Source organism: Juglans microcarpa x Juglans regia, chromosome 6D (genome assembly GCF_004785595.1).
Source record: "Juglans microcarpa x Juglans regia isolate MS1-56 chromosome 6D, Jm3101_v1.0, whole genome shotgun sequence".
Lineage (NCBI taxonomy): Eukaryota > Viridiplantae > Streptophyta > Magnoliopsida > Fagales > Juglandaceae > Juglans > Juglans microcarpa x Juglans regia.
The window spans coordinates 31,808,798-31,822,077 of NC_054604.1; the positions used below are offsets into that span (position 1 = coordinate 31,808,798).

The 13,280-nt window shown below is 33.1% G+C and overlaps 1 protein-coding gene across 4 annotated transcripts; it reads right to left on the reverse strand.

Moving 5' to 3' along the window:
• Positions 1–3,705: 3,705 nt before the first annotated feature.
• Positions 3,706–10,738, reverse strand: LOC121235121 (phosphatidylinositol glycan anchor biosynthesis class U protein). 4 transcript variants are annotated; one of them, XM_041131368.1, is made up of 14 exons: positions 10,504–10,738; positions 10,359–10,406; positions 10,201–10,261; positions 9,831–9,863; positions 8,994–9,118; positions 8,165–8,299; positions 6,934–7,010; positions 6,540–6,802; positions 6,016–6,072; positions 5,758–5,926; positions 4,678–4,735; positions 4,511–4,596; positions 4,349–4,405; positions 3,706–4,129 (listed from the first exon to the last, which is right to left on the reverse strand). In XM_041131368.1, the coding sequence occupies exons 1-14, from the start codon at positions 10,664–10,666 to the stop codon at positions 4,037–4,039; spliced, it is 1,425 nt and encodes a 474-aa protein (XP_040987302.1). In that variant the 5' UTR covers positions 10,667–10,738; the 3' UTR covers positions 3,706–4,036. The 4 variants fall into 4 exon arrangements, with proteins under 4 accessions (XP_040987302.1, XP_040987300.1, XP_040987304.1 ...); XM_041131366.1 differs by having other exon boundaries at positions 8,991–9,118; XM_041131370.1 differs by having other exon boundaries at positions 8,994–9,098; positions 10,504–10,598.
• Between the last annotated feature and the right edge of the window lie 2,542 nt (positions 10,739–13,280).

The window sequence follows — 13,280 nt, forward strand, 5'->3', positions numbered from 1 at the left end:
GATGATATAGATTCTAAACTATGCTATATTTCCACTTACAATAAAAATCTAAACTGATATATAGATCAACATAATTATCATAATTTCTTTAACTTATTTATAGATCTAATTGGATTGATTCTTTGTCTTTACTTTACAGAGTCATAAGAATATAATATAAATAATTAAATTTATATATTTTCATCAGCTTGACCTTTTAATATAAATGATAATTTTACATGGTATCAAAAAATAGAAGTCTTAAGCTTAAATTCCGACTCTGCACTTTATCATATTTAATCAAATCTTGAAATAAGAGATGATTTCACATAAATGAACGAAATAAATAAACATTAGCTATCATTGGTTTAACCATGATCTGGTACTAAGTTATCAGTAACTCTAATCATGATCGAGTTCAGATAATCTTAACAAATTAAGTTTATTAATTTAAATTAGAAAAAACCTTAACGATAGGAAGAACTTGCTAAAAATCTTAACATCGCTAAATTAATCAGCTGACATTTGGGTCTCATTTCAAAAGGGTAGTGATCATGAGTTAATAGTGCACCTACATCTCCATAAGTACCCCCCTTTTCTAGATAAATTCCATTGATAAACAATTGGAAATAATTACTTGCTTAATTAAAATTAATTGCTAAGCACGTGTCATACATTAATAGTTTGAAGTCAGTACTAAAAGTATAATTAACTTGACCTGCAAGTTCATGCACCTTGGTTTTGGATGATCAGTTTAATTATTTCTAATGTTTTTTTTTTAGTTGTTTTGAATAGTTTTGCGCTTATAATTTTATATGCTTTCTACTCTCTAGAACTTGGTTTTGGTTACGTTTTTAATAATGTAACATTCCCAAGTTACTAAAATTTTTAATTAAAGTATTTTTTTATATATCATAAATGAAAGTTCTCAATAAAATTATTACAGGACATCGTCATTTAAAAAAAATCTTGGATACATTTTAGAGAATTTCTTTAGATGACGCTAACATTGTTACCAATCACCCCGATGTTGACACGCACGCCAAGGCACTTGCACATGTGAACACTTGGCGTGATTAATTATATATGTGTGGAACCAAACTGTAGACTATATAATACATATGAGAATTAATGAAATGTATACAATATATGCTAGTTTATGCAAATTAGAACCAAACCATTTCCTTGATGATCAAGGTGGTTGAATATTGCAGTATGCATGCATGAGTACTTTGGTTTCTGTAGGGGACGAATCAAACCGTTTGGAGTAGAAGCAAAATGAGCCTTAAACAAAAAGAATGTTGCGTTTAGATGTTGAAGTGAATTGAGTTGAAATAATAAAATATTGTTATAATATTATTTAATATTATTATTATTTTGGGATTTGAAAAAGTTGAATTGTTTATTATATTTTGTGTTTAAATTTAAAAAAATTGTAATGATGAGTTGAGATGAGTTGAGAGGTGTTTAGTAACCAAACGTACCTTAAAATTCTTATCATCAGCTATTATTCATTATCCTACACCTCATACCTTATGAAAAAAAAAAAACTATTAAATGTGGAGTGAATAGTAACTGATGTATAATAAAATCCGTAATCTCCAATATCTAAACTTATTAATGATTGTTTAAAGACATGGGTAACCTTAATTATGAGGAAGACGGCCATATTATATTCGATAATTACTCCTACCTTGACAAGTTCAGCTGTTTACATGAGTATAATTAGTTTCTTAATAAGTCTCTGATCTTAAGGTCACTTTCAGGTAGTCAAAAAGCCCTTTGTTTTGTTTTTTTGTTTTTTTTCTCAAATTTCCTGATTTGTATACTACGAAAAGAGTTGGTTCTCGTTTTGTTGTCTTCAGTGTAGGGTTTGACCTTTACTTTCAATGCAAGCAAGTCCCTCAAAGCTAGCTTGTATTAAGTTCTTTCTCTCTCTTCGGGTTACGATGTATATATTAGGGGTTGTCGAGGTGCCACGTTCACGTTTTATCATTTTCCAATGTTTGTTAAACATTTCTTAGAGTGAGTTTTATTCCATCTGAATAATTTATTGAGATGGTGTTGTGCATCAATCTTTATATTTTTTAAGTATGATAAAATAAATATTATATTTTATATAATGTGATAAAAGTATAATTAGAGTGTGGTTTGTAGTATTGCTCATTTAATAAATATGATAAATACTTGTATATATACATATAAATTGGGAAGAAAGTAGTCGATGAGGGTTTGATATATTTCCTTGATTATGGAAGAAGAAGTGTTGCCATCCCAAAAATTTTTATAAAAATAAATATATAAATTGATACGATTTGATGAATATATTATATATATTTGACAATAAAAATAATTTTATATTATAATGTATTACATTAAGGGACACTAATTTATAGATTTATTTTTATAAAAAAATTTGTGACCAAAGCATTTATGGAAGTAAAGTAATATAGTGAAAGTCAGATCAGTAATATATATAAATAATAAAATCCTAATTATCTTCATTAAAAGCTGATGTTTCGAAGAAGCTCGCCCGGGTTCATAAATTGTTGCCACTTTTTTATTTTATATATTTTAATTTTCTATTAGCTAGGCTAGTAATTTACACATTTAAAAAGTATTGAAAATTTGAAATGCTCTGTGTAATTTCTTTTTTCATTTCCATTTATTTAGATTTTTTGGGTACTAATTAAAGTATCTTAAGGAAAAAAACAAAAAAAACCCATATTAACTGAAAATATCTTATAAGGAAGATTACTGATCAATACTGTTCATGATTTTGTTCAGTCATGATGCTGAATGCTTATCCTTTCCCTAATAAGTAAGTTTTTTTTGTTTTTTTCCATAAAAAAATAAAGAACCGAGGCGAGTACCATCATTTTTTGGACCCCCCAAAAAAAGTGTCTCCAATATCTCTCGTCTGACTACTGCTGGTATCAAGTATAAAAGTTTAAAAGGTGTGTTGAATAACAAATAAAGCATATTGAGCCAAGCAAAGCTGCAGATGCCGTCATCCATGACCTATGACGACCTTCATAAATTCTTGGGGCCTCGGAAACATGACCCCCTTCTGGTTGGTTGCCCATGTAAAATTGTATTATATATTCAAAGCCTGGCTTGTTTAACAATCCAAAATTCAATCAATTTAGGTTCATGTATGCCATAATATTGCGCAAGATATGTTTTTGTGGTCGCAGCCTAGCTAGGGCACACCACACTAATAACCTAATGCAAGAATATTTGTGATTTGTTACGTAAAAAGGGTAAACAGGGGTGTCCCTAGATGCTATTTTGCCCACCTATAAGCTATAACGTTACCAATATAGCTAGCTTTGCGACTTTGCTTTTGTCCAAGCGACATTTATAGGGGTTCGTAGATGTTGGATTTGTATGATTAATTATTTCTATAAACTGTCAAACAAGGAAGTATAGGAAAGAAATTGCAAGTTTCATATGTCACCATAAGGGGGGAAAAATATGGATTCGATCACAAAGAACCACAATCTTCAAGGTGGTCCAAAAATGTCACTTGGCAGCTCATCGTGATCGGGCGTGCCACGGTCGAGGAAGCGATGGCGATTATTATTCAGAGGCACATTCAGGGTTTTAGGTAATTAGGGAAGAAGACAAGTTGTAAATGCTCCTTAAGCTGCTTGTTCGTTAATTAGCATGCTAGAGATGTCATAACCATTGCAAAAGGATGATTAGTGGGTTCGGACTCCTCTCAGTTAAGAGTATGTGTCATTTGAATATGCACAGGGCGAATACAAAAAGAGCCTTGAGAATCCAACAACATAATTTACACTGGAAAAGAATACTCTGAAACATTGTTATCTAGTTAGTTAATCCTACGAATCCGAAAGCTGCTGATTAAAAAGCATTTCACGAGAATGGCTATGGCGTCCGATCCATCATGAGAGAGCTTTGCAATTATGTCTATGAGAAGTAAAAGATAAGGAAAGGCCATAGCAGCACTGCCACTGGAATTTTGGTGGCTGTTAAACTCTAAAGCACCAAACCGAGTGATCAGAAATATGCATACAGTCGCAAGAAGTGCTCAATTTTTGCCATCTTGAAGCTCTGTTAGAGGCTTTCTCAGCGTTCTGTCATGATTGAGCATGGCGCTTACACTCTCAACCACCAAAATAATCTGCAGAGAAATGGCAAGTATCAAATAAATTTCTGTCAAGTAAATGGCAGAGAAATGGTGATGACCAACTTATGTCAAGGCTCGACTATGCTATAAATGGCAAGTATGAAATAAACTATATGTGAGTGTTTTTCTTCCAACAGCAACTGCAATTCTGAATAGACTTATAGTATCAAGTTCACACCAAATAAAGAATAGAGTGATTACAAATAAACAAACCTGCAAGCAAGCATAAGCCATTGCTGTTGCAAAGTAGAAATTTGCGTTGCCGGTGCCCTGCAATTTTAATTAAACAATTCAACATCCGAAAAAGAAATATATATATATATATATATATATATATATTCATTTGACTCTTGGAACAGCTTTAAAGAGCCATACCCTCCATATCCACAGGTTGTGCATCACAGGGCTAAGGAGAGAAACCCCAACATAACCACAGAACAGGAAGAAAGAGAATTGCATATCTGCATGTTACGGAACCTAGAAAGTTAAGACACCAAACAATGTCTAACTAGGTCAGTAAAAAAGAGAACCTGCTAACTTGCCTGCAAGCTCGTTAACAAACAACCCCAACAAACCCAAGTATAGAGCTGAGTCTCCGACCTAATTGAATCATAAACATAAAAGAGGCAAGGGAAGAGCTACTTAGCTTCTAAATATAACATTAAATCAGGCAAATGAACAGTAAAACAGTATATAAAGAAACCCAATTAAGTATTTGTTACAAGGGCTAATAGGGTGATTGTTGCACAGATCAAGAAAAGGGGGAAAAAAAGGCTTGTAGAAACAAAAGGATGAGAGTGAAAACCCGAAATTGAAATCTGTGAAACCTTTTTGGAAGTTTGTATTTCTGTCATAATTTGTATCAGTAGCTGGTTTTCTGTGTTTGGTCTTGTATTTAGGCACCGCGAAGATATGGGTAGAAGCAGATAACAGGAGAGGAAGCATCGGAGAGTTTTCTTCTATTAGTGAGGTGTCTTTGTAAGAGAGATTCTATAAACCTCTTGCGCATCTATAATATTTCAGAACAAAGAATAATACCAACCATGCGATATATCAACAAGAGTGAACACATAATATGCCGAAAAAAGTTACATTTCCATCGACTGAATCAGTTTCAGTAAATTTTCTTTCAATTTTCTCTGTCAGAATCTTCTTTCATAATTTTTTTTTATCAGTAAACAAATTTTATTGATAGAAATAGGCATAGCCCAAGTACACAGGACATATACAAAAGCAACGCATACTCGTGATTGTCTAGAGATACAAGGAAGTCATGGAGAATCTTCTTCCATTATTTCAATTGTTCATTATCTAATTTAAAGGATTTCGTACATGCATTAAATTCCAAATGATGGTAAGACTTAGCTTCCTAAATTGTGAGGGAGCGAGCGCTACTTGCCAATTCAGGCTTCACAGTGTTCTTCAAGTGTTTCAGCATTTCACATGTATTGTGCAGAAGTAATATTTATTTAACATACCTAAGATCATAACTTAAGATCTCTTTTTGTTCTGGGGCAATAAGAAACAAAAGAGAAATTTCACCGTATCTCTGGGTTAAATTACAGAAGAAAATCTATAGTTTTGGTAAAAGTCAAACTTGAATTAAATCAGGAAAAACTTACTGAAGGATAAGACTTAAGCATTGAAGAGATCGCAATATACACAAAAGCCAAAAAGCAGGGGCGATGTTTCAGTCGTATGGCTAATGGCAGCATCATAAACAGAATATTCCCATGGAAAACTATCAGAAAGAAGTTTCTGAAAAAATCGAAAACTTCTGCAAAGAAATACCTGCAGTAGAACATTAGACAGATGATTATACACAAGTCTGACAACTTCAGGATTATGCCACATTACATCAAATTTATTTTCAGGCTCACCATAAGACACCAATATTAGGAGACAGATCTTGCACAGTGAGCATGAACCCATATGTTCTGCAAAAGAACCCGTGCATATAGGAAAACTCAAGACATCATAGTAAACAACAAAGTAACAAATTTTTAAAGCAAGAGATCCAACTTAAGCAAAGGACTATATATTATCTACAAGCACAATATGAGGTGTATTAGGGAGCAACAGATATTCGTAGAACATTGAATCTTGAATCTCGAGCAGAATATTTGTTTAGGAATACGATAAAAGGGATTGCTTGGATAAGTCATGTCAAGTGCCCAACTTATATGGTCAAATTTTTTCCAGACTCTGTAGCAGTCAGCCAATTATTTGTTTCTTGACCCAGCAAACAACTCACCACCTCATGTGACATGTATGTATCTTATTTTGCACATCACTTGGAAACACTGAAAAGAACTTGCAGGGGGAATGTTCTGTATTTGCTGCAAGTACTGCAATATCACAATGCAGAGTATCAACACAGATTATTAGGATATACAACACATACCTTTTAAACAACTCCCAGAGGCCACCATACTGTTTAACAGATATGCCACATAGGACTAACACATAGACTGACCACAAAGAAGTCCAACATAAGAAATGAATGACTGGTCTCCATGAGAATACATGCGGTAATTCTGGTCTATGTACCACTTCCTCTCGCTCACATCTATCATTTGGGGGATTATCTCCAACTTCAACATTTCTTCTTTGCAGGAACAATTTCCTAGGAGGAGTATCTGGGCCATATCCTAATAAAAGAATCATCTGGAACAAAAATGAATTATATAAAAAATAATAATTTCATTTATTGGAAATTTGAAAAAACATGTGCATGTGTTATTTGAAGGATTTTCAGTTTCCATCAAACACAGTATAAGGCAGAAAGAAAGACATACCGGAATAATCAGAATTGCAGGATACAGGGATAGATGCGTTGCTATAACCCATCCAAAGGCTGCCAAAGGAGCTTGTCCTGCATTCCATAATAAACACATATTTAAAAACAAGCAAAAAATTACATAAGAAACAAGTCTCAAATATATCTTCATCCATTTCTATGACAAATGCTAATAATCCCACTAGGAAAATTTCATACCATGGAAAAGTTTCATGAAAGAGCAATCAGAAAATAATACTAGCAAGAAGAATTGCACCTTCTTCATCTGGTTTGAATGTTCTCGCATGGTACAATACCACGTAATATGCCCCTCAACTTTTTTCAAAATCAATTCATCATTACTCGATAGATTAGAGATTTACAATAACTCTACAGACAATTCAAAATGCCATGCAGTCATAAGAGGATTGCAAATCAATGCATGTGTATGTACAATTTCCATTTTTATAGGCACTCATCAGTGCACTACTAGGCAGTGGAGATAATCTTTTGTAATAACATCCTAAATTTATTACCACTTTATGCTGCAGGAACAGTTCCCAGGTGGGGCCTCTTGCATAGGAAATACCTATCATTTGGGAGCCTACAGGATTTGAGTGAATGAACAATATCTTCAACCACTTGACTGTTAATGGCCACTTGAGCCAATTACAGCAAACCTAGGCCCCAAGTATTAGCAAGCATAAATGATTAATTGCCACATCCACAAGTATGCCAGGCAAACATCAAAAGAAGTCTTGGAAAAAGCAACGCGAAGATCAAACTCAAAAATGTTCCCAGACAACAAACATGAGAGGAGCATAGAACATCACACCACAAGAAGAGATTTAGGGTACGTTTGGTTACTAAACTACTCTCAACTCATCTCAACTCATCATTACAACTTTTTCAAATTTCAATACAAAATATAATAAACAATTCAACTTTTTCAAATTTTAAAATAATAATAATATTAAAAAATAATATTCTAACAATATTTTATCATCTCAACTCAACTTAACTCAACTCACTTCAACATCCAAACACACTCTTAGTTTTTCTCCCTCTTAATTCCCTTGTGTGTGTGTGTGTGTGGGTGTGCATGGTTGGAAGGGTGGGGGCGGGGAGGTAACTACTATGATCATAGAGGAAAGTATAGTTCTCGTGACCAGCTTGAAAGGAAAAGTTGCCAAGTTAGCCTCAAAACTGTAAACAAAAAATGCACAATGCAACAATTGTTAGCATCTTACGTTTACATGCTCCATAAAGGGACAAGATGATGGCAAGATTTTCAATTGGGGATGTTGACAAACCCACGCATGCAACTATCGTGAAAGGATTCCACAAGTACACAAGAGCGGCAATATCTCCAGAAGGAATGATCTCTGCAACAAATATGAATAATGCAGTTCATCAGCTTAAGAAAGATGAGAAGGAGGCAGTTTGGAATAAAAATTAGTTACTGATATAGGTGGCATAAAAAAACAAGTTCCTAATAAATGCACAATAGATCACTAGGTCTATTTGGAAAGGAATAAGTAGGGGAAGAGACTTGGACTGTTCCAACAGTCAATTCCCCAACCTGTAATGCTTCCAAATTTCTTTAATTTTCCTCTATACACTCATGAGAATTAAAAGATATAACAATGAGAGGTAAATTAAGTGGCCTAAACAGTGTGCCATGATGAAAATTCACTGAAACCTATTCAAGATACTTCAGTAACATCAATCTTCCAGCACCATTTCAGCTGATAAAGAGTCATGCTGTAAATGAAACGATTGACAAGTTAAGTTTGCCCTTTGTACATTTATAAACCATCAATACTCTCCAAATTTAATTATGTGTTCTTCGGGTAGTTATAATATCCATCAAATGCACAAATCATTTTTATCTTTCATCTCGACATCAAAACATCTACATGCTAAATCTGTGAATATGCCATTTCTTTTTAAACTGCTTGATTCAATTGTCTGGTCCTCTTCACTGTCCTCGTATCATGACACCCTTCATCTAAAATAAATTAAAAATCTTGCCCAGCAAATCCTATAGGTATCTTGCTCTTTAACTCTTACAACTACCTGGCTTTTCTGATAATTTAACATGGTCCAGAAGTTTCAAACTCCGAGTATATTCCATCTGAAGATTCTGACTGGTAGCACGAATGAGCATTGCATTGACAATATCTGCAATCACGAAAACCAAACTGTATCCAAAGGTGTTGAGATTAAATGCCTCATCAAATGTACAATACAAGTTAATATAAGGTAAAAAGAAATACAAGTTAACAGCAATGTCAGCTTTAAAAGAAGATTTCACAAATAGATCAGACAGAAGTAATTTCACCCATATTGATGCAAGTTGGTAGTCACTATATAATTACCACACTGCTCACTACTATAGTTAAAATTATGAAAACACAGAAAGCAATGGCAGAGATATTGTAGTCTGGAAACTTCACAGGCAAACCACTCCGCTTTAACTAGGATAGAGTAGCCACACTGTTCATCAATAGAGTTCTTTTTTAAAAGTCGGTGTTCATTAATATTGTTAGAATTATGAAAACACCGAAAGCAATGGCAGGGACAATGCAGTCTGGCAACTTCACAGAAAAAACTCCGCTTTACCTAGGATACATACGGCCTCTAGGGCTGGTTAACATGTTCAAATGGTTCATATTTAAAAACAGCACAGACACACACGTACAAACACAGAAACACCACCAAGCAAAACAACAGACCCCAAAACCCGAAAAGTGTCAAACTAAAATCCAGGTGCACAAAACTGCAACCGTAATCTATTCTTTTAAGTGGCACTTATCACTAAGATTGGATTATTGCAATTTAAAACATAGGACAACAAACAGTATGAAAATGAAAATATGATCCAAAGAGAAAGAGGCAAGTGACACACTTTACCTGCATAAAAGGTGATCGGGTTGCCCTTCAATTCTGCACCATCCGATAAATAGTTCAATAACTTTATTAGTAGTAAAGGAATTGATTGCATCGACACAATTTAATTGATCCAACCAACAGACTTCAAAATTATCTAAGATTTCATTTGGATCCAAGAATCTACCTTTTTTTTTTTACAGCGGAACGATTTCCATTGATATATGGATTATACAATTTCACTTTAATTTCATAACTCAATCTAGTTAGAACCAAACCACGAATTATAACTCAAACCGCGTTTGAGATCAGGCGTTCTTTGAAGCGAATAGAAGCATATCAAACCACGTAGATTCATTTTGCCATCACTGGAATGTATAAGCGAATGTAGTACCTTTTGACCGTGAGTGGCCCAAGGAGTGAAAGTAGCAATGGAGAACCATGGTACATAGATCCTGTAAAACAAAAACAGGTAACTAAAATAAGTATAAGGAAAATAACTCAAACTTAAGACCATTTTAAGACCAAAAGAAAAAATAAATGATAATAAACCTGCGTAGGGATACATTGATAACTGCTTCAACCAGTATCCCTCGGCCACTGCAAAAGAGATAATATAGAAAACAAATTGCGATTAAGCTATAGATCCAAGCATGGAGTTAACGGTGTAAGCTACAGACAGAGAAAGAGAGAGTACGGCGGCGGAGGCTGGTGAGTGGGGTGGAGACTTCGGGGCGAGAAGCGAGATTGAGGTTTTTGGGAAAGTATATAAGGACGAGTCTGAAAATGACTGAGGCTATCACCCAATTCCAAAACCATAGCTTCTCCTTCTTCTCCTTGCTCTGCTCTTTAGGCTCCATTTCTCGCAGTTTTTCTCAAACTGGTCAGAGAGACCAGAGACCAGATTTCGAGCTTCGAGGGGGATCTACCTCAGCGGAAAGGACGTCGTCGTTTAGACCAACTACGGGTACTGCATTTTATTATCTAGTGATAAATGTACAACACTTTTTACAACTCATTATATTATATAACTATATTTTAAGGAGAAATGTTATTTATTATTATCACATCTCATACCAATATGTGATTTATTATTTTTATATTTTTATTTAAATACACATATTTATATATCAATATGTGTGTTTAAATATAAAGATAAAAATTATAAATTACATATTAATGTGTGGTGTATGAGATAATAAATATAATTTTTCATATCTTAAAATGAGAATATTTATGTAAAGCAATATTACTTTTAAAAATTATTTTACAAAAATGTCTTCTCATTTAAAACATAATTATAAAGAGGCCGTAAAAATAATTGTATATCTATCATTTTCCTTGACATGAATAATGTCATTTTAATAGCAAAAATTAATTTTTAATATTTAAATTTTAAAATTTCTATTTTAAAATAAATTTTGTCATATAAATATTAAGTGCGTTATAAACGCTAGCTTATAAGTAAAATTTTTCCTTTGTAAAATTATAAGTTCTTAGACAAAGAATGGGCTCAAGGGATCAAGTCTGACCGTTCTATTTGCAAAATCTGTTTTTTTGTGTAAATTGAGATTGAATTCAGTGTCAGTTAGGGCCCAAGTAATTAATAGTGTTAGTATTAGAGCATAAAATATAATTAATACATTAATATACTAGTGTATACTAATTAATTAAAGCAAAATATAATTAATATACTAATGTATTTATCAAAAACAATATGTTGAGAATTTATTAAGTCATAAAATGTTATTAATATATATATATATATTATGTTTAAATCATATGATTAAATAAATTTTTATGTTTAAGATTAAAATTTTATGTTATAAATTATAATAACATTATCTTATATATAATTATAATTTATATAATTATATATATTATGTATAAAAAATATATATAATATAAAAAATATTATATATAATATTAAAAAAATTAATTTAAAATATATAATATAGTGAACTGATCTGATCTAGTCTAGTCCTAAAAAGTATAGAATCGGAACCGAACTAGTACCGGCTAGTTTTGGAACTAAAAGAACTGGTCTCGGACTGGACTGATCCAAAACCAGACCGATTCCACCGGTCTGGACTGGTTTTCTAGTTTCTCGATTTATTTTTACACCCTTATCAACAGCATTCTCAATTGATGTGAAATACTATGTTCGATCTGAACAAATCTATAAGAGCGAAGTCAAAATGAGGTAACTGCAAGTTATAGCTCAAGTTGAACTAAAATTACAAGCTAATTTGAGTGTAAAACAATATTATTTTTATAAATTATTTTATAAAAATATTTTTTATTTAAAATGGAATTGTACAAAAGATCGTAAAAATAATTTATATAGGAATAAGACTTTTGCCATCTTCACTTCAAGACTCAAGAGCTAATGGCTCAAACTTGGTATAGTTTGTTTTTACGATTTCATCTCATCTCATCTCATTTCATTTAATAATTACAATTTTTTCAACTCACAAAATAAAAATTATATTAAAAAATTATATTCTAACAATATTTATTCAACTTTTAATCTTCATATCATCTCATCTGTTTAACTAAACGAGACGTGAATTTTCTCTTTTTTAGTCTGTTTGCCTTTCAAACCATCATAAATAGTCTTCTAGAACTCATTAAAAATAAGTGGTTGGGAAACAATCGACAAAGAAGCCTGGATGTCGATAGGTAAAATATGCACCATAACTTTAGACGTTCACGACCCTACTTAAGAAGTTAAACCTACTTAGAAGGTGAAGAACGCCTACCCATACCTTGTGGGTAAGGTGTTTTGAACGGAGAGACTCTGTGACATGTCCAAAGTGGTTTTGGGGCTAAAATGGTTTGAAGGTGTAAGAATGCACAACAGAAAAAATACCTCAAGCTCAGCTTATAAAATTGCTCCACAAGTTTTTCCAGATAGACAAATCACAAGCTTTTCCTCTTAGTGGCGAAGTGTACTACGTAGTATAAAACTAGAGTAACACTTAACAAATCCACAGCCTAAAATCTTATCAAGAGAGAACAAAAAGAGAGAGAGCTTTTGTGTATTTCCAATCATCACAAAAAACAATTGAGGATTTATAGTCCTCCTACACACGGCTGGCCTTAGAGGCCAGCCTTCAATTGCCGTAACGCATGGCTTTAAGCCATGCATTATAAGCAAGTAAAGCCATGCGTTACACTTTGATTTAAGGAGGGGGTCAGCCCCACGTGGGCGCCCCTCCATCTTACATCTCCCACTCGCACACAGTGGGTATGACCCCAGGTCTGCATCTCTCTAATGTTCTCAATTTTGTTCATACAAATAAATAGGTCGTGCAACCACCAAGCACATCTGTAGAAAGGTGGGAGTACATATACTAAATCTCTTACAGAGAAGACCAGTATAGTAACATCCCTAAAGTGTCTAGTCATGTTCTAGACTCATTTGATCGCATCAAAATCAAGCATTTTCGAACCCTCTTGAGTTAAAAAACT